This window comes from Phocoena phocoena, chromosome 1 (assembly GCF_963924675.1).
Source record: "Phocoena phocoena chromosome 1, mPhoPho1.1, whole genome shotgun sequence".
NCBI lineage: Eukaryota > Metazoa > Chordata > Mammalia > Artiodactyla > Phocoenidae > Phocoena > Phocoena phocoena.
Window position 1 is genome coordinate 162982101 of NC_089219.1, and position 22011 is coordinate 163004111.

A 22011-nucleotide genomic window follows, 5' to 3' on the forward strand; every position below is an offset into this window, starting at 1 on the left:
TCCTGGTTCTTTCCCACCTCCAACTGTCTTTTTCTGCAGGCAGACACATGAAAATCTTTTAGCTCTTTCTTCCATTGTTTCTTCTACTTATGTATTTTTTATTATTGTATTCATGCTACTGCCTCTTGTTATTTAGTTTTAGATATTATCTATTAATTTCCTGCCATGGAAGATGAGGATACAGGTCTTTTATACCTGTCTCAACCAACCTTTACACTTCCTCTTTATCTTCCCAGTGTTGTGATTATCACATAATCTTTCATTAAATCCTGTTCAGTTTTTTGATAATTATATAAATATTATACATAGCTGTGCCATATTATTTATTTTAATTACCTTTCTTTTCTTGGAGAGCTCTTTGTTCTCCCTGAAGTAAGTGACCCCTTTACTTTGCTTAGTTTTTCTGTATAATTCTCACTAGTTTATCCCCAGACTCTCTACCACACATTAAGAAATTGAGCAATTCCTTTCTCTCTTAGACACAGTAAATAACTTAGTGGCTCCTTTGTCTGGAGGCGTGCATGCTCTCATTCTAGTCTAGACTGTCCTATAGGCCTACTGGAGATAGGCCTATCTCCTATCTCCAGTTCTCTGATGAGAACTGTCATCCTAGACATACCTTTCCTTATCATCATGGAATTTATGTGTCGCTCCCTAGTAATGGATCCTCTGTTTCCTGGATCCATGTCTGTCTTTCATCTCATTTGGTGGTAACTGCCTAAGAAAGGTTCCAGTGGAAGTAAATATTTCATAATCTTGCATGTCTGAAAAATGCCTTCATTTCTTCTCTCATATTTGATTGATAATTTATCTAGACTGGACATGGTGTGATGGATTTGAACTTATTTTTCTCTTAGAATTTAGAAGACATTGCATTGTCTTCTAATTTACTGTTGTGACATCTGATGCCGTCCTAATTCTCAGTACTTCTGTTATAACCTTCGCCCCTTATTTGGAAGCTTTTAGGATGTTCTGTTTATTTCTGGTGTTCTGAAATGTTGTGATTATATAACTCTGTGTGGATCATCATTTATTATTATTGAAGCAGTTGCTTCAATTTTAACCTTTCCCAAAGTTTGTGACTTTCCAAATTAAGTTTCAACTTGCTTTTTAGGTCTCACGTCTGAGTTAAAATTATACCATCTTAATCACTATACTTTTGTAAGAAGTCAGTTTCTGTGAGAGGGTGTCCTGCTGTCATTCCTTTTCTGTCTCTAAAATTGTTTTGGCTATTCTTGGCCACTTGTTTTTCCATATGATTGTTAGGATTATATCACTAGTTTATATACATACAGACAGACATATACAAACACCCTTTCACATATACAAGCTTGTAGACCTGCACTGAATTTAGAGATTAATTATGGGAAAACTTTTGTCTATAACATGACGTCTTCCCATCTGTGAATATGGTACCTGCATTGTTTTAGGTTTTCTCTTATGTCTGTTAATGAAGTTTTATAATAATGTTCAGGTAAAGGTAAATCCATTACCTTTATTTGTTAGATTTTTTCCTAGGCACTTCATGGATTTTTTGTTTTTGGCTATTATAAATGGATAACTTTTAAAAATTTGCATTTTAATAGCTTGTTGCTCTTCTCTAGAACCACAGTTGATTTTTGCATATTCATCTTGAAACTAGCAAGCTCACTAAATTTTTCTATTAGTTCAAAATAATTTGTAGATTCTATGTATATATGTATATTTTTCTATATAGACATTCTTATAATCTGCAAATAATGACACAGCCTTGTGTTTTGTCCTTTCTAGTCCTTACACTGTTATTTTGCTATATTTTTTTCTCATCATGCAGTCAGTGACCTTAAACACAATATTAGGTAGTTGTAGTAATTGGGAGCTTCTTTGCCTTGTTCCTGAATTTATTGGTGTTTTTTCTGTAGTTTCAAATTAAGTATGATGTTTGCTGTAAGCTTTTGGTATATATTCTTCATCAGATTAAGGAAATTTCTATTTCTGATTACCAAGAATTTGTTATGGTTTTTAATACTGTGTAATCAAGTGATTTTTCTGCATCCATTGAGATAATACCAGGGTGTTTTTCCTTCAGTCTGTTAATACGATGAATGACATAGATTGTCCAATGTTAAATCATCCATTCTTTGGATATAAACATCACTGTATCATCAAGTTGTATTGATATAGTTGAACAAACTGCTAGATTGACCATGCTAAAATTCTATATTGAATTGTTACCTGAGATTCATACCTGACATTGATCATATCTGAGATTGCAGTATAATTTTCCTTCTCAAATTTTTCTCATCTGTCTTGTTTTGTATTTAGGTTATTTTAGCCTTTTAAAATAAACAGGGGAGCCATATCCCCTGCCCTTACCAACATTTTGGGTCTAGAACAGTTATATAATAATGGGGTTATCTGTTTCTTTTTCTTTTGTGGTATGCGGGCCTCTCACTCTTGTGGCCTCTCCCGTTGCGGAGCACAGGCTCCAGATGCGCAGGCTCAGCGGCCATGGCTCACGGACCCAGCCGCTCCCCGACATGTGGGATCTTCCTGGACCGGGGCACGAACCCGTGTCCCCTGCATCGGCAGGCAGACTCTCAACCACTGCGTCACCAGGGAAGCCCTTTATTTCTTATATAATTGGTAGAACTCACTTTTAAATCACCTTTGCTTTGGTGAGGTTTTGTTTTCTTCTGTTTTATTTTGTTTGTTTTCCAGGTAGATTTTATACTATTGATTCAAATTTTTTAATGGTTATAGGTCTCTTTGGTTTTCTATTTCTTCCTGAGTCAGTTTTGGTAAGTTGTATTTTTTTCTATGAAAATTATCTATTTTCTCTGAGTTTTCAATTTTATTGGTATAAAGTTGTTCAGATTGCACTCTTTCTAGTTTTAAAATCTGTTACATGTGTAGTTTTGCCCTTTTTTCATTCCTAATGTTGTTTATTTGTGCTTTACTTTTCTTCATAAGTTTTGACATAGAGTATTTTACTAAATATTTTCCAGCTTTAGTTAGAACTCTTCTGTGGACCATTAATTATTTAGACGTGTGCCTTTTAGTATTCATAGTGTTATGTTTACTTATTTGGCTGTTTATAGAAAGTTTTCTTTTACTGGAGAGTGGATCTATTTGTTATCAGTTTTTTAGCATTTGTCAAGATTGCTTTTAATTTTGTAACAGGCCAATTGTTATAACTGTTACATGTTTGTTTGAAAATAATACATTTTTTCCTAACTTTTGGGTGCAGGTTTCTATATATGTCCGTAAGATTAAAGTTATTAACTTCGTTGTTCAAAATTTTAATATTCTTACCAGTTTTATTTCTTTCTGATCTATTATTTATTATTTAAAAGTCCTTATTATGATGTTGAATTTATTAATTTTCCCTTGAACTTATCAATGTTTTCACAACTCTTTTGTAGCTATGTTGTTAGTTACGTATTTTTCAGAGTTGCTCTTCCAGGGTATTTTCTAATTATGTTAATTTTTTAAAATCATAATGATCATCTTGGCCTTTAATCTAATTTGACTGATATTAATACAGCTACCTTAACCTTCTTTTGTTTAACATATGCCTGGTATATCTTTTCCATCCTTTTATTTTTAACCTTTCTTTGTCTTTATGTTTAGGTGCATTAAGCAGATTATTGCTGATTTTTAAAAAATTTGTTCATTTTGGTTTTATTTGTCATCTGGTGTGATGACTCTGTCTTTTGATAGGTGAATTTAATTCATTTATGAATTTAATTATTAATATGTTTGTATTTATTTCTAGTATATTGTCTTGTTCTATTTGCTATAGGTTTTGCTTGTTTGTTTGCATGTGTGCTTCTCCCCCACACCCCACTTCTTCCCTTCCTTCTATTGGCTGGGTCAAATTTATTTTTATTTCTTTTTTTATTTACTTCTTTGGAAGTTATACATTCTATTTCAAATATTTTAATGTTTATCTTAAAAATTTTAGCATTTATCCTTTATGTAAAGTCTAGAGTCAATCATTTTCTCCACCATATTCCTAATTAAAGAAAAAAACTTAATTTGTCTTATACCATCTACAAAAATTAACTCAAAATAGATCAAAAACCTAAATGTAAGAGCTAAAACTATAAAACTCTTGGAAGAAAACATAGTGGGCGGGGGAGAAGTTTTATGACTTTTATTTGACAATGATTTCTTGGATGTGACACCAAGCAATAGGCAACAAAAGAAAAAATAGACAAATTGGACTACACCATCATTAAAAATTTCTGTGCATCAAAGGACACAGTTATCTTAGTGAGAAAGTAGCCTATGGAATGGGAGAAAATAGTTGTAAATCTATGTCTGATAAGAGGTTGCTATCCAGAATATATAAAGAACCCCTACAACTCAGTAACAAACTAACAACCCAATTCAAAATAAGCTAAGGACTTGAAACGACATTTCTTCTAAGAAGATATACGAATGGCCAGCAAGCACATGGCAGGATGCTCAGCATCACTAGTCATTAGGGAAATGCACATCTAAACCATAATGAGATACTACCTCACACCTATTAGGATGGCTACTATAAAAAAAAAAAAAAGTTTTGGAAAAGATGTGGGAAAATTGGAATCCTTGTGTATTGTTGATGGAGATGTAAAAAGGCTGTAGCCACTGTGGAAAACAGTATGACAATTCTTCAAAAAACTAAAAATAGAATTACCATATGATCCAGCAGTTCCACTTCTGGGTACATGCTCCACAGAATTTAAAGCAGGGTCTCAAAGAGATATTTGTTCACCCATGTTCATTGCACGATTATTCCCAAAAGTCAAGGGATGTAAGCAACTCAGGTGTCCATCGTTGGATGAATGGATAAAAAAAAATGTGGTATATACATACATTGGAATATTATTCAGCCTTAAAATTCTGATACATGCTACAACAAGGGTAGACCTTCTTAAAAACATGCCAAGTGGTATAAGCCAGACACAAAAAAAGAAATATTGTACAATTTCACTTACATGAAGTACCTAGAGTAGTCAAATTCATGGAAAGTATAGTGGTGGTTGCCAGGGCCTGGGAGGAGGAGGGAATAGGGGACTTATTGTTTAATAGATTTTCAGTTTTGCAATATGAAAAGAGTTTTAGAGATGGTGGTGATGGTTACACAACAATGTAAATGTACTTAATGCCACTGAACTGTACACTTAGAAATGGTTATAATGGTAAATTTTATATTATGGGTGTTTTACCACAATTAAAAATTATAATTAAAAAGTAAATAAAAATTAGAAAACCAAGAAACTTAGAACATTGTAATCCTAACTGCTCCCTCAGTAACATGTTGTTTTCTAGTATTTTAGTTCCATCTTATTTTTCAGCCTTCAAGTAGTTGTTCCTTCCGCCTCCTCCATCTCCTTTTTCTGTTGCTCCTGCTCGTCCTCCTCATCTTACTCTTTGTTGTCCTGTTTCTCCTTCTCTTTGTCATTATTTTATCCAATTAATAGCCATTTAGATGTATGTTAAAGTTTACTAATATCTTTGTTCATAATTGCTTCTAGTGTCACATTCTTCCATCTGGGTTATATTTCTTTTATTATTATTGTTTCTTTTTGTGGTATGTGGGCCTCTCACCGTTGTGGCCTCTCCCGTTGCGGAGCACAGGCCCTGGACGCGCAGGCTCCGTGGCCATGGCTCACGGGCCCAGCTGCTCCGCGGCATGTGGGATCTTCCCGGACTGGGGCATGAACCCATGTCCCCTGCCTCAGCAGGCGGACTCTCAACCACTGCGCCACCAGGGAAGCCCTGGGTTATCTTTCTTGATTCTGAAGTATATCCTTTAGTACTTTTGTTCAACTGAAAGGGCTGCAAGTGGTAGTTCACTCAGTCTTTGTATGAAAATATCTTTATTTAACCCTCATTCCTGTATTATAATTTAGGTAGGTAGGGAATATAATATTGACAATTATTTTGTCTCATCACTTTGAAAATACAATTCCATTTTCTTCTGACTGCTGTGTTAGATTAATAATTCAGCTGTCAGGCTAATTGTCATTCCTTGGTAGAAAAATCTCTCTTTATTCTCTAATGTTTTTAAGATCTCTTGCCTTTGGTGCTCTGCAGTTTAACTACAGTGTGTATAGTAGTGCATCCGATTTCACTTATTTTTTCATATCTTTTATTTCAATGACTACTTTTTTCCATATCTAGGACCTCTCTTTAATTATTTTCATCTTCTTATGTTTTTTATTTTTTAATATGTCTAATAATTTTAAACACTTATTTTATGAAGTGGAACTGATAATTGTTAGAGGTCTAATTGTTTGGATTTCTCACTTTTGCTTGTAATAGAATGTCTTCTCATTTTGTTATACTATTGGATTGTGAGCTCATCGTCATTGGCCTTTTATGTGTGAGAATTATATGTGGCCAAGTTTGAGCATGTATCCTCCACGGTAGTTTTGAATTTGTTATGCCAGGCTTTCTAGGAGCACCTAACCTGGTGCCAGTATTTTTGCCAGTTTCTTGGCTTGAGAACTTCTGAACAACAGAAGCCCTGTGAATTAGAATTCCAAATGGTGGGACTATATGACCTAAAGTTATGAATTTCTAAAGGAGGAAATTTTTTTCACATATCAGTCACAGTCAAGATAGACAAAATGTCTTAATCTTTCTCTGATGAGTGGCAGATTTTTATAATTCACCTTTTCCTTACAATATGCCTTTTAGGGTAAAGGTTATATGGGGCAGCCTCTCACTTCAAACGTCCTATAAGTTCAAGGTCTTTCCTTTTGTCCTTATGTACATGTGAAAAGCCAAGTACCTAGAAAATGAAAACCAGTATTTCTCCAGCTGCACTCCTGCTTCAGTGTTTATCGCCCTGGTTCTCAATCATTTCTTGATTACTGGGCCCCTAAGACTGTCTCTTTATTTAAAGGCTCATTTATGTATTTATAAAAATGGTTGTTATATTTTATCTGGTACTTTTAAGAGTTTGTAGTAGAAGAGTTTTCAAGTTACTTAATCTCAGTATTGCCAAGGAGGAAGTCTATTCTAATGATTATTAAGAATGGTAATTTAGTCTAGAAAACTCGGAGTATTAACCATTATTTTATCTTGAGAATGTTCATTGCTTGATATGTTCTCTTAAAACATAAAGAACCAATTTTCTTTTACTTTGGAATACATTACAAGACATGTGCCCAGGATCTTTTTTTAGCTGTTGTTTTCTAATTTACATCCAACTTGCCATAATTGTATGCCCAGCTCTTTTTCTCTGTTGGGACTTTATTTTTTGAAGGATATATTTTTTTCCCTTTTATAATTTTTTTAAATAGATAAGTAGTTTGCGGGACATTGTTAACATTTATTTCCTTAGGTTTTCATTAAAGTGTTTTAAAATAATCTCTAGTCTGCTCATAGTATTAGCTAGACTTTTTTATTTTTCCCCCTAATTAATTGTAAAATTTTCACAGTCCCATTTTTCATATGTAAGTGTTGGATGGATAATATCAATAAGAATGTTCTAAAATATATATTCAGTTTGTGGTTAGTGGCTGTGGTGTTCAAGTCATATTGTTACCCTAAATGTAGTCAATTAAGTAACAGCTATAATAAACGTTCTATAGTGTTAAAAAATCTGGAGAACTTGTTGGTGTGGTGCTTATATAAATTTTAACTTATATGGACAAGGAGGCTAAATTCAGATAATGACGAAGTTGTTGTTATGAAGTAATGCTATTGTATTTTTAAGTAAATGTTTCTAATTTAAAATTATTGTTTGTTTCTAATATATTATGGTAGATTACTAAAAATGTGAACTTCTTCAGGTACAGTCCTCAGTGGCTGTTGGAACTCCAGATTATATCTCTCCTGAAATCCTTCAAGCCATGGAAGATGGAAAAGGCAGATATGGACCTGAGTGTGACTGGTGGTCTTTGGGGGTCTGTATGTATGAAATGCTTTATGGAGAAACACCATTTTATGCAGAATCTCTGGTGGAAACATATGGAAAAATCATGAATCACAAAGTTAGTATATTTTACTAATTTTCAAATTAATGTGGTAAATAATACATATAATATTCAATAAAATTAAAATGTGATATTTAAAAAATGATTTTCCAAGAACAATAAACAATCTAATTTCTATGCTAATAAGGGACATGACAAATATGAGTAATCAAGATCCATAAATTATGCATAAAATTATTAGTTTTCACCTTCTCCTGTATTTCATTAGAGGTGCTAATAAGTAGAAAATTAAATGTTCTCTTCAGTAGAATAACAAAGATCATAAGCAGATAATTTATATCATTACTACTATACTATAAGTATAATCATGACTAGAATGCATTTAAAATTCTCAATCTTAATAGTAATAAATAAAATGCAAATTAAAATAAGAAGGGCATCCTTTTCTTCCCCCTGTCAAATTGGCAAAGATGAAAAGAAAAATAGTACTTGTTACTGTAAATAATCCAGTGAGGTGGAAATTGTTAGACGTTGTTGATAGGAATGTGAATTGATATAATCTTTCTGTCAAGAAGTTTATAAGTATGCATTAACAGCCTTAAAAAAAAATGGTTAAAACATTTGGTTGAGTAACTTCAGTTCTAGGAATCTACCCTAAGGAGAATATTCGTAGAACAAGGATATATGTACATATGTACAAAGATACCTATCCCAGTATTATTTATGGTCACCAAACATTGGAAACAGTCCAGATGCAGAGCAGGAAAGAATGAATAAACTTTAATCCATTTAGTACCAAGTGAAATAGATTGTACAAGAAGAGGAAGAGTCTGATTATCAGTCTCAGAAGATTGTGAGCAATTGCAGAAACCTAGAATATGAATAGGAATATCCCATAAAGGGAGGGACAGTCTGTTCTTTTTAATTTGTTCTGGTGATACAATTATGATTAATTGCTACATATATATATAAATCAGTCTTATAGAGTCAATGCTTTTCTACCTGGCTGCAAAGATAATCTGCTAAGTGGTAACGAAGAGTTGAAAGACAAGAAATAGCTACAAAGTTGTAAATAGCATGTAAAACATTTCAGATAGAAATCATTGTACTATAACATGGTTGTTAAGAGCACAGATTCTGGAATCAGACAGTTTCAGTTCAAATCAGTTTATTACCATTTATTAGTTGTGTGACATCAAGCAAATTGCTTGAACTGTTTCTTTGTTTCCTCTTCTATAAAATTAGAGTAATAGGAGTATCTACCTTATACAGTTGCTCTGAGGATTAAATGAGCTAAAGGAGTAACACACTTCTCCTAGTGTAAAGTACATATTACATTCTTTAAAAATGTTCCATACTATTAATCATTAGTATGTGATTTATATGAACTTTATCAATCATATACACTATTAAAATACTGAGTCACATTCTACTACATTTAATGAATTCATTTTGACAGCATTTCAGGTGTTTTAGCATTTAACTTATTCTTTCTGTAGTGCATCTATGACTAAGTCACATATGAAATGAAAAGTTCTTTTAGGAAAATTATCCTTTTTAATTTATTCCTGCATCTCTTTTAGTATCAGTACTTTGTACCATATATTCTTACTATTTAAAAACAATTTTTATTGGAGTATAATTGCTTTACACTGTTGTATTAGTTTCTGCTGTAGGACAGTGTACCATATATATTTATTAGATATTTTTAAAAGCAAATGTATTTTTAAGAAAGTCAATGCTAACGTCAATCTACTTAGTAAATTGAATAGTGATTTATATTTCGTTTCTATTATTCTCTGTTTAGGAGAGGTTTCAGTTTCCAGCTCAAGTGGCTGATGTCTCTGAAAATGCTAAGGATCTTATTCGAAGGCTCATTTGTAGCAGAGAACATCGACTTGGTCAAAATGGAATAGAAGACTTTAAGAAACACCCATTTTTCAGTGGAATTGATTGGGATAATATTCGGAACTGTGAAGCACCTTACATTCCAGAAGTTAGTAGCCCAACAGATACATCAAATTTTGATGTGGATGATGATTGTTTAAAGAATTCTGTGAGTATGACATTGTAAAGAAGTTCTGTCCTTCGCTTTTTTTTTCTTTTTTTTTGTAAATATGGTTATAAAGTAATTTTATAGACCACCTTACCAATTATCAAACAGTTATCGTGGCTTCCAGTATTTACTCTCCCTAAATCAAGAAATTAAAAGAGCTAACTGAGGTGAGCATAGTTATTCATGACTAGGAGCTAAATTAAAATTCAAAGATTTACTTCTTAGATTAGTTATGTCATTAGGTTTCTTAAGAAGAGGACAAATTAGGGGCTTTCCTGGTGGCGCGGTGGTTGAGAGTCCGCCTGCCAATGCAGGCGACACGGGTTCGTGCCCCGGTCTGGGAGGAGCCCACGTGCGCCCGTGAGCCATGGCCACTGAGCCTGCGCGTCCGGAGCCTGTTGCTCTGCAACGGGAGAGGCCACAACAGTGAGAGGCCCGCGTACCGCAAAAAAAAAAAGAGGACAAATTAGATGCTTTAAAAAGTGGACTTCATGATGGCAGAGTGAAGACATTGGCAAATCTCTCCTTACGAACCACCTTGAAACTCGGCAAAATTGTCAAAAACAACCATTTCAGGGCTTAATAAATAACCCAAGGTAAATAAATTGAGAAGCATTTATTCATGAAATACTGTTGAACTTTGGTTAAAAACAGCCCTCCCAACTTTTCCCTCAGCTTAATGGGGACGGAGGGGAGGTAGAACTGCTAGCATGGAGCTGCTTGTAAAAACCAGCCGTTTTGCTGACAGAGGGAGCTGACTTGATTGTAGAGCTAAATATCTATGCCCAGTGGTGTTGCCGCTAAAAATAGCAAACTTGGTAGGAAATGAACGGTGAGAGAAAATCTATAGCCTTATTAACCTAAAGTTATAGCTCTGTTTGCGGCAGGTGGGTGACCAGTGGATTAGCCAAATAGTCCTTCATTTTTAGTTTGTGGGCCATACCAAAGCAGGCCAGCATAGTTTGTCAACCTCTGCTCTAAACCATTAGGTTATATTAAATTAAAATTTAGGGAAATAACACAATTTTTTTCTTTTGTCTTTTTAGCCTTCTTAATTTTTAAAAAAATTTTATTGGAGTACAGTTGATTTACAAGGTTGTGTTAGTTTCTGCTATATAGCAAAGTGAATCAGTTATACAAATACATATATCCACTCTTTTTTAGATTGTTCTCCCATATAGGTCATTACAGAGTATTGAGAAGTGTTCCCTCTGCTATACAGTAGGTCCTTAGCCTTCTTATTTTGAACTTTCATTTTTATTCAGTTATTTCTTATGGGTTTAATTCTGCACTAAGAATTTACTTTTCACTGTTCAGTAAGTACCATATTCAAGACAGATAAGAACTTCTCTTATACTTTCCTTACTGAACCTCACAGGAAAGAATTAAATGGAGTTTCCTCATCAGTTTTTTTTTATTACAAGAATTACATTTACTGTTAACAGGAATTGTGAGTCATTCCAAATTAAATACACAGTAAAGTTGATTCTGACTATTTGCTATAGTTATGTTCAGTAAAGTTGCTGCAAATACTGTATTAGTGAATCCTGAACCATTGTTCCTAGGGGAAATACACAGTCAGGTTCCTGTGAGCCTCTGGTCACAATGTTCTCATCAACCAATCAGTGCAATACATTAGCCACACAATACCTTGTTTGATGTGTGTTTCTATTTAAAGACACCTTATTTAACATATATTGTCAATTCATTGATGTCAAACTCATGGCCAACGGCACTGTGACTCATGCTGGAATGAAGCGTGTCTAACACACACATTTCTTTTGTAAGGCACATTACAGCCTTCTTGTTTGGACACAATAGATGGCATCTCAGCACTGCTCTTGGAGGCCATTTTAGATAGCAAAATCACCTGTAAAACACACAAAAATGAGAAAAATGTGGCACATGTAGACATTGAAAAAAACCCACTTGTTTATAGTATGAGAGCTGAAACAAGAAGGCATATGTCTCCTTGTTCAACTCCAGATGGTAACATGTGCGTAGCGCAACTCAACTTTTTCTTTGCTCTGCAAGTGTCTGCAAATGACTACAAAAGTATTTGTGAATACTGATTTTGGGCTACAAATAAATTTTAGCGACTAAGCAAATTTGCAAATATGGAATACGTGAATAATGGTTCTACTCTCAATATCTGTCAGACTTTAAATCTTTCTTTTCATTTTATTAGAATTCTACAACAGCAGTATTTACGGTCTAAATGTTTTATCACTAAGTGTCTGCACCAAACTTAGCAGTGTTTCTAAATTGGTCAGCCACCTATTTGCTGTTGACAGGTAACATTTATAGCCCAGCCTGCAGTTTATAGTTATTCATTTCTTACCAGATGTTTTTTCCTCCTTTAGGAAACAATGCCCCCACCAACACATACTGCGTTTTCTGGTCACCATCTGCCATTTGTTGGTTTTACATATACTAGTAGCTGGTAAGTTTGAAAAGTTAACATGATTTGGATGATTTGGGTCAAATTAAAAATGAATTGAGGTTTTAAAAAATATAATGCATAAGAGAGCCTTGTAAAAAGTTTTTTAGAAAAAGGGTGAAGCTACTGCTGGAAAAAGTTAGACATTACAAAGTGAATAGAACATATAAGAATCTTAACTCATTTTGGAGGACAAATAGAGAGCTCAGAATCTAACTCTTAGCAATGGGGCAGGAATTAGAAGAGTCCCATACTATTGAATAAATATTTTATAGGTGTCAAGCATCAGAGCTTTCAACCCACTGATCTTAACATTCTTTTCACTGACCCTCATTCCACTCATATCTTCTCTTTCCTCCTTACCTTTCCTTAAATATCATTGAGAATGACTATAGTCACTCCTTGGGTGCCCCCTCAATTCCTTGACTGTTATTCTGTAACACTGGTTTTGCTAAGTTGACATTCATTATTACAGTTCCGTTTTCTGCCTATACCTGTGCATTTCAAAGTGTCTAGAGAAAAATATCTGTCCATTCTTACTGGTCCCACTTTAAGTTCATGATTACCAACCTCAGGTGCCACTTATTGCTGCCTGGCAAATATACTGTGTTACCCTAGTGTATTCACTCTTCCACTCTCCTAGGTAACTATTTCATACTTTATACTTTTCCTCTAAAACCCCTGTCATACTTAGTCTCACCTGATGATCTCGCTTCCTCTTTCACAGAGAGGTTGAAGCGATCAGCAGACAACTCCCCCAAGTTCCCATCACCACGTTTACCACCTTCACACCGCTGGACCCATGTAGTCTTCTTTTTACGGATGACAATGGTGTGATCTCCCTAGCTAAGCCGCATTCCTTCTGTCTTCTCTTACCGACTCTAGCGCATCGCTGTTACATCATACATTTTTCCCTTTCTGTGTCATTTGCATAACAGATCATTTCCATCAGCTCACAAACATGCAGTTTTTTCTCCCGTCTTAAAGCAAAATATAAAAACTGTTAATCTAACTTTCTTTACCTGCTACCAACCATTTTTCTGCTCTTAATTGTAGGAGAGTTACTTCAAATTGTTGTCTGTACTTTGTCCATTTTTCTCATACTCTTCTTTCTTGGCACCACTCCAGTCAGGTTTATGGTCCCGTCACTTCATGCAAACTGCTTTTATCCATGTCACCACTGACCTCCATGTTGATAAGTTTGGCAATCATTTCTCAGTCCTAGTCTGACTTATTTGCCTAGTCTCATCTCATTTGTCCCGGCTCCTTCCCATTAAAACACTCTCTCCTATTAGCTTCCAGAGCACTTGCCTCGTTTCTCCTTACCTTTCTGGCCACCCCTTCTCATTCTCCACATTCCTCCTAATCTCCCTGTGTCCTATCACTTCATCTGTGGATCTTTTTTGTTTATACTCTGGTGCTCTGGTATTATTTGCTGATGACTCCTAAATGTGTATTTTCAGCTGAGGCCTCTCTCCTCACTTCTACTTAAAATCTCCCTTAATCACCTATTTCAGATGTTTGTAACATCATTTCTTATATTTCTCTGAACCTATCTGAGTGATCCTGCTAAAAGATAAGTCAAGAGTATGTCACTCCCCTCTTCAGGACCAGTTCTCACTGCCCCCAACTCCAGTGGCTTCGTATCTTAACTCCAAAGTTCTTATAGGGCCCTACAAGACTGGCTCACTTTACCTTTCTGATTCTATTTCCTACTATTCTTCCCCTTGCTCACTTCACAGCCACACAGGTCTCCTTTCTGGCCCGTGAACGTGCCAGACATACTCTTGTCTCGGGGCTTTTGCACTTCTTTTTTCTTTGTTTTTTTAATTTATTTTATTGAAGTATAGTTGATAGGGCTTTCGTACTTCTATTTCATCTGCCGGGAATGCTCTTTCCTCTCATGTTTCCTTGGCGGGTCCCCTTATTCCTTCTGGACTTATTCAGTTACTTTCTGAGTGATGGCTTTCCTGACCACTTTATCTACATTTTTTATTTACTCCGCTTTAATACTTCATTTCCCCCTTTCCTGCTTTATGTTTTCTCCTTAGCATATAACACTGTCTAATGTATTGCATATTTTACTTGTTTATTTTTGTCTCTGCCACTGGAATATAAAACTTGCTCCATGGGCAGGTGTTGTTCATTTTGCTCACTGCTGAATGTCCAGCACTTCAAATGTTTTTAATTAAATTGTATCGAATTAAAGAAAGCATTTCACTTAAAAGTTTTTTTAATTGACGTATACAGTTTATGTACAATATAGTATAAGTTACAGAGGTACAATAAAGTGCTTCACAATTTTTAAAGGTTATACTCCATTTATCGTTATTATAAGGTATTGGCTATATTGTTTGTGTTGAACAGCATATCCTTGTAGCTTATGAAGGCATTTCACTTTTGAATTCCAAAGAGGACCATGGTTGGTGCTTTTGACTACTGTTTCACTTAGGTGGTCACATTGTTTTAAGCTACCAATAACCCTTCAGCAAACTTCATCTTATAATTTGTGGTTATTAAAATAAATTCAAGAAAATTTGGGCTATTTAAGTTTTCATTTTCAAAAATGCTTCTAGAGAATTGTTTATGGTGATTTTGCAAAAAATATGTTTTGTAATCACTCCAGATGGCTAGCTATAACTAGATGTTCAAATGATGTTTTAAATGAATTTCAAAAGGTTATCTTTTTCTCTTCAAACTTATTGTTTCAGTGTAAACCCACGTTTTTCCCCCTTTTTTTCAGTGTTCTGTCTGATCGGAGCTGTTTAAGAGTTACAGCTGGTCCCGCTCCACTGGATCTCGATGTTAATGTTCAGAGAACTCTAGATAACAACTTAGCAACCGAAGCTTATGAAAGAAGAATTAAACGCCTTGAACAGGAAAAACTTGAACTTAGTAGAAAGCTTCAAGGTAAATACATTTTAAAGATAATATTTTCCTTTTTTGTATTGGACTCACAGTGTAGATGCTATTTATTATAAGTGGTTGTTTTATCTTGAAAAGAAATTTTTTATTAAATGGAGAAAAGCAAGTTGTAGAAATTTATACAGAATACAGTATAATGCCATTTACGTAAACTCACACAATTAACAGTAAACAGCAAAATAGCATTTGTTTCCCACAGGTATATATGTATGTATATAAAATGTAGGAATAAATACCTCTGGGAGAGGAAAATAGAACTACCAAGAAAAATGGAACCCTTCTTATCCTACTGCACTTTATATGATGCCCTGCCATATTTTCTCAGTTCTCATCTGTATTATTGCAATAGCTTCCTAACTGATTTCCCTGCCTTACCTCGTCCCACCACCCCCACCCCTCCCACTTTCCTGCTGTATTTTCTCCAAAAAATGTTATATACAACGTATTTTACTTATATACAATGGTTGCAATAATGTTTATACGTTATATACAATGTATGCATTCCTTTAGTGAATGAAGGAATGTATCTATAATCATGAAACTTGTAACTCTTTTTAAAAATTAATTAATTTGGCTGCGTTGGTTCTTCGTTGCTGCACGCGGGCTTTCTCTAGTCGCGGCAAGCAGGGTCTACTCTTGGTTGCTGTGTGTGGGCTTCTCATTGCAGTGGCTTCTCTTGTTGCGGAGCACGGGCTCTAGGCATGTGGGCTTCAGTAGCTGTGGCACGTGGGCTCAGTAGTGGTGGCTTGCGAGCTCTAGAGCACAGGCTCAGTAGTTGTGGTGCACAGGCTTCGTTGTTCCGTGGCATGTGAGATCTTCCTGGACCAGGGCTCCAACCCGTGTCCCCTGCATTGGCAGGTGGATTCTTAACCACTGCGCCACCAGGGAAGCCCCGTATAATCCTTTCAATGTGTTCTTTAATTTGGTTTGCTAATATTTTGCTGAAAATTTTCACATCTATATTCATCAGGGATATTGGTTAATGCTGACCCTTGAACAAGACAGGGGTTAGAGGCACAAGCCCCATGCAGTCAAAAATCTGCATATAACTTTACAGCCATTCCTCTGAAACCATGGTTCTGCATCTGCAGACTCAACCACTGGGGATCATGTAGTATTGTAGTACACATTTACTGAAAAAAATTCGTGTATAAATGGACCTGTGCAGTTCAAAAATGTGTTGTTCAAGGGTCAACTGTAGTTTTCTTGTGGTCTCCTTATCTGGTTTTGGTATCAAGGTAATGGTGGCCTCATAGAATGAGTTTGGAAGTGTTCCCTTCTCCTCAGTATTTTGGAAAAGTTTGAGGATTGGTGTTAATTATTCTTTAAATGATTGGTAGAATTCACCAGTGAAGCCATCTGGTCCTGGGGTTTTTCTTTGTTGGGAGGTTTCTGATTATTGACTCAATCCCTTTACTCATTATTGGTCTGTTCAGATTTTCTAATTCCTCCTGATTACAATCTTGATAGGTTGTGTTTCTAGAAATGTGTTAGTTTCTTCTAGGTTATGTAATGTCTTGGCATACACTGTCCATATTAGTCTCTTATGAGCATCTGTATTTCTACAGCATCACTTGTAATGTCTCCCCTTTCATTTCTAATTTTATTTGAGTCTTCTCTTTGTTTCTTAGTCTAGATATTTTGTCATTTTTGTTGTCTTTTCAAAAAAACAGCTTAGTTTTGTTGATCCTTTCTGTAGTTTTTCTTGTCCTATTGCATTCATTTCTGTCCTGAACTTTGTTATTTCCTTCCTTCTGGGCTTAATTTGGGCTTCTTTTTTTAGTTCCTTGAGGTGTAAGGTTAGGTTATTTGAGATATTTGTAATTTCTTAATATATGCATTTATTGCTGTAAACTTTCCTTTCAGAACTGCTTTTGCTGCATTCCACAAATTTGATATGTCATATTTCCATTTTAATTTGAGATTTTTTCTCTTTTGATTTCTTCTTTCACCCGTTGGTTGTTCAGAAGTATGTTGTTTTGCTTCCACATATTTGTAGGTCTTCTCACTTTCCTCTCTTTACTGATTTCTACTTTCATACCATTGTGGCCGGAAAAGATAGTTGGTATGATTTCAATATTATGTTAGTAAAGATATGTTTTGTGTCCTGTCATATGATCTATATGATCTATCCTGGGGAGTGTTCTGTGTGCACTTGAGCAGAATGTGTATTCTGCTGCTGCTGGAAGGAATGTTCTGTATATGTCTGTTAAATCTGTTTGTTCTAAAGATGGTTCAATTCCAATGCTTCCTTATTGATTTTCTGGCTGTACAATTTATCCATTGGTGATAGTGGCATATTGATGTCCCCTACTATTATTCTGTTGTTGTCTATTTCTCTCTTAGGGTTTGTTAGTATTTGCTTAATATATTTCTGTGCTCGGGTGTTTGGAGCATATATATTAACAATTGTTATATCTTCTTGATTTATTGACCCCTTTATCATTATATATAATGACCTTCTTTGTCTCTTGTTACTGTCTTTGGCCTGAGTATATTTTGTCTGACATAAGTATAGCCACGCCCACTTTGTTTTGGTTTCTGCTTGGAATATCATCTTCCATCCCTTCACTTTGAGCTTACTTGTCTTTAGAGCTGAAATGAGTCTCCTGTAGGCAGCATATAGTTGGAACTTGATTTTTTTTCCATCCGCTCTGTGCCTTTTGATTGGTGAATTCAGTCCCTTTACATTTAGGGCGGTTATTGGTATGTAAGGACTTACTATTGCCATTGGTCTTTTGCCTTCTGGTTATTTTGTATCTCCATTGGTTCTTTTTTTTTTCCCCTTCTTTTTTTTGTCTACCTTTGTAAGTTGATGATTTTCCATGGTGATTTGCTCACTGTCCCCTTTTTTACGTCTCATGTCTCTCTTTTAGATTTTCGCTTTGTCTTTACCATGAGGTTTACATAAAATATCTAATTGATAAAATAGTCCTTTTTCTGCCTATAGCAACTTATCTTCATTCACCTGTAAAGGTTTCATCCTTTTACATCTCCTTTTAGATTTTTGATGTCACAGATGATCACTTTTTATGCTGTGAATTTGCTACCAAATTGTAGTACAGTAATTTTTAATGCTCTTTTTCTTTAACATTTATGCTATAATTGTTTAACACACTACTGTAAAATACAGTTACAATTTTCTAATTCTGACTGTCTATTTATCACCTTAATCAGAGTTTTGTGTACTTTCAACTTTTTTGTTTCAGCTTGAAGAGCTCCTTTCAGCATTTCTTGTAAGACAGGTCTAGTGGTGGTGAACTCCCTCAGCTTTTATTTATGTGGAAAGCCTTTATTTCTCCTTCATATCTGAAGAATAACTTTGCCAGATAGAGTATTCTTGGCTGGCAACTTTTATCTTTCAATACTTTGAGTATGTTATTCCACTCTCCCCTGGCCTATAGAGTTTCTGCTGAGAAATCTGCTTATCGCCTAATGGGGCTTCCTTTGGAGGATACTTTCTTTTGTTCCCTGGTTGCCTTTAAAATTCTTTCTTTAGCATTGACTTTTTTTTTAATTGGAGTATAGTTGCTTTACAATGTTGTGTTAGTTTCTGCTGTACTTTTGACAGTTTCATTATAATGTGTGCTGGAAAAGTTCTTTTTTTTGCATTGAGATAGCAAAGTGTTCTATTGGCTTCATAGATTTGTATGTCTGGTTTTTTCCCCAGGTTTGGGAAGTTCTCAGCTATTATTTCATTAAATAAACTCTCTGCCCCTTTCTCCCTGTCTTCTCCTTCTGGTATACCCATTATTCTTATTTTGGCTTTTTAAATGGAGTCTGATGGCTCTTGTAGGGTTTCTTCACTTAAAAAAAAAAAAAAAAGGAGGGCTTCTCTGGTGGCGCAGTGGTTGAGAGTCCACCTGCCGATGCAGGGGACACGGGTTTGTGCCCCGGTCCAGGAAGATCCCACATGCCGAAGAGCAGCTAGGCCCGTGAGCCATGGTCGCTGAGCCTGCACGTCTGGAGCCTGTGCTCCGCAACGGGAGAGGCCACAGCAGTGAGAGGCCCGCGTACCGCAAAAAAAAAAAAAAAACAACAACAAAGAAACTTAGTTCTCTCTCCTCTTCCACCTGAATCATTTCTAAATTCCTTTCCTCCATATGGCTTATTCTTTCTTCCATCTGATCTGTTCTATTTCCAGTGCTTTCTAATGCACTATTCATATCACTTATTGAATTCTTCAGCTTCAGAATTTTTGTTTTGTTCTTTTTTTATAATTACAATCTCTTTGGTAAAGTGCTCTTTCTGTTCATTAATTTTATTCCTGAGTTCACTGAGTTGCCTTTCTGAGTTTTCTTGTAGCTTGTTGAATTTCTTCATAACAACTATTTTGAGTTCTTTATCAGTTAGATTACAATGTTCTGTGTCTTTGAGTTGGTTGCCTAGAGAATTGTCATTTTTTTGGGATACTGCGTTACCATGATTTTTCATAGTGTTTCATGAACTGTGCCTCTGCCATGACATTTGAAGTAGCAAACACCTTTCTTATTTAGGTAAGGCTTTAGGCTTTACTTTGATTCTAAGTTCAGCAGCTTGGCAATCAGAAGCCTTTCTTTTGTTTTCCAGAAGGTGGCACTATAGCACAAATTTTGGGTTTCTCTTACCAGAGATGACCCTCCACTGAAGTTTGGAGTGTGTGCATGGTAAAAGCTGTTGGCAGAGTGTAGGAGGTGTATGCTTAGTACCTGGGGCTTTTTAGTGGAGGAGTCCAGAAATCTGTGGACAGACAGTAGGAAATGCATTCCTTCATTTCTCTTTGTCTGCCTTCTTTCCTTCCCACCCTTCCCCCAACCCCCCTCAGAAATCCAGGTATTGCTGAAAAGCAACAGGGTCCCTCCAGCTGCAGCCCTCACAGCCTTCACAGCCCAGCACTTTCACTCATCACTTTCACTTTCTACCTCCTCTGCTAGAGAGGTCACTGTTGCCGGTACCATGGATCTGCAGCCTCCTCTGAGGTCCAGTCTACCCACTTTTGGATACGCATATGGATGTATCTCTGGTGTCCTGGTGTGCTGTGCAGAAGCAATTTTGTTCAGTTATAGATGTCCAATTAGTTGTAAATGGAAGGGAGAGGAGAAAGGAATGACCCATAGGGGCATGATACTGATGTCACTCAGTTTTGAGTTTTAAATGGTGATATGCATAAAGTGTGCAAGTACTCACTTTAAATTGTAAGCCCCGTAAGTGTTTATATTAGTGTACTTTTATGTAACTTGCCCCCCAATCAGTATATAGAACATTTCTAGCGTAGGATAAGGTTCCATCATGCTCCTTCCCAGTTTGTAGCATACAACTCTGAAGTAAACACTATCCTAAATTTTTTCAGCATTAATTAATTTTACCTTTGAACTTCATATAAATGGTTTCATACAGTATGTTCTCATTTGTATCTCTTTTTTTAATAACATGGTTTTCCAAGTGTAAATATCAATAGTTCCTTTTCTTTTAACTGCTGTTTAGTGTTACATTGTATACAAATACTAAAAAAATTTATCCAATGTCAGAGTTCTGACTTTTTTTTTTTTTTTTTTTTTGAGGTACGCGGTCCTCTCACTGCTGTGGCCTCTCCCGTTGCGGAGCACAGGCTCCGGACATGCAGGCTCAGCGGCCATGGCTCACGGGCCCAGCCGCTCCGTGGCATGTGGGATCTTCCCGGACCGGGGCACGAACCCGTGTCCCCTGCATCGGCAGGCGGACTCTCAACCACTGCGCCACCAGGGAAACCCCTGACTTTTATTTTAAAAAATACAACAGATTGGGTGGCTTATAAACAACAGAAATTTATTTCTCCCAGTTCTGGAGGCTGGAAGTCCAAGATCAAAGTGCCAGCATGGTCAAGTGAGGATTCATAGCCAGCGCCTTCTTGCCGTGCCCTCACCTGGTGGAAAGGGCTAGGGATCCCTGTGGGTTCTCTTTTATAAGGCATTAATCCCATTCATGAGGGCTCCGCCCTTATAACTGTAACTTAAACACCTCCCAAGACCCCACCTCCTAATAACATCATCTTTGGGGTTAGAATTTCAACATATGAATTTGGTGGGGGACCACAGGTATTGAGACCATATCATCTAAGCTGTTGTTGTTGAACATTTGAGTTATTTCCAGATATAGACTATTATGAACATAGCTTCTGTGAATATTGTTATATATTTCTCTTGATGGTCATATGTAGTTATTTCTCTTGGATATCTACCTAGGAGTACGATTTATGGGTCATAGGATAGCATATTTTCAGCTTTAGAAAATATTGCCAAAGAGTTTTCGAGGGTGATTGCATAGGGCTACCCTGGTGGCACAGTGGTTGGGAGTCTGCCTGCCGATGGAGGGGATGCGGGTTCGTGCCCCGGTCCAGGAGGATCCCACGTGCTGCGGAGCGGCTGGGCCCATGAGCCATGGCCGCTGGGCCTGCGCATCCGGAGCCTGTGCTCCGTAGTGGGAGAGGCCACAACAGTGAGAGGCCCGCGTACCGCAAAAAAAAAAAAAGTGATTGCATCAATAGTTTCACTAATAATGTATGAGTTTCACTTGCTGTATATTCCCATTAGAACTTGATATTGTCAGCTTTTTAAATTTTAGCCATTCTGGTATCTGTATAGTGGAGTTTTGCTTTGATTTTAAATTTATATTTCTCTAATAAGTAATATTTACTGTTCATTTGGATATTCAGT

The 22011-nt window shown here is 36.0% G+C and overlaps 1 protein-coding gene across 7 annotated transcripts in view; it reads left to right on the forward strand.

Moving 5' to 3' along the window:
- CDC42BPA (CDC42 binding protein kinase alpha) overlaps window positions 1–22011 on the forward strand; it is a 323215-nt gene that overhangs the window by 163253 nt on the left and 137951 nt on the right. For all 7 annotated transcript variants that reach the window (XM_065875747.1, XM_065875718.1, XM_065875737.1 and 4 more), the window contains exons 7-10: window positions 7776–7976; window positions 9727–9975; window positions 12339–12418; window positions 15159–15325. In XM_065875747.1, the coding sequence (XP_065731819.1) occupies window positions 7776–7976; window positions 9727–9975; window positions 12339–12418; window positions 15159–15325 (697 nt within the window). The remainder of the gene's footprint in view (window positions 1–7775; window positions 7977–9726; window positions 9976–12338; window positions 12419–15158; window positions 15326–22011) is intronic.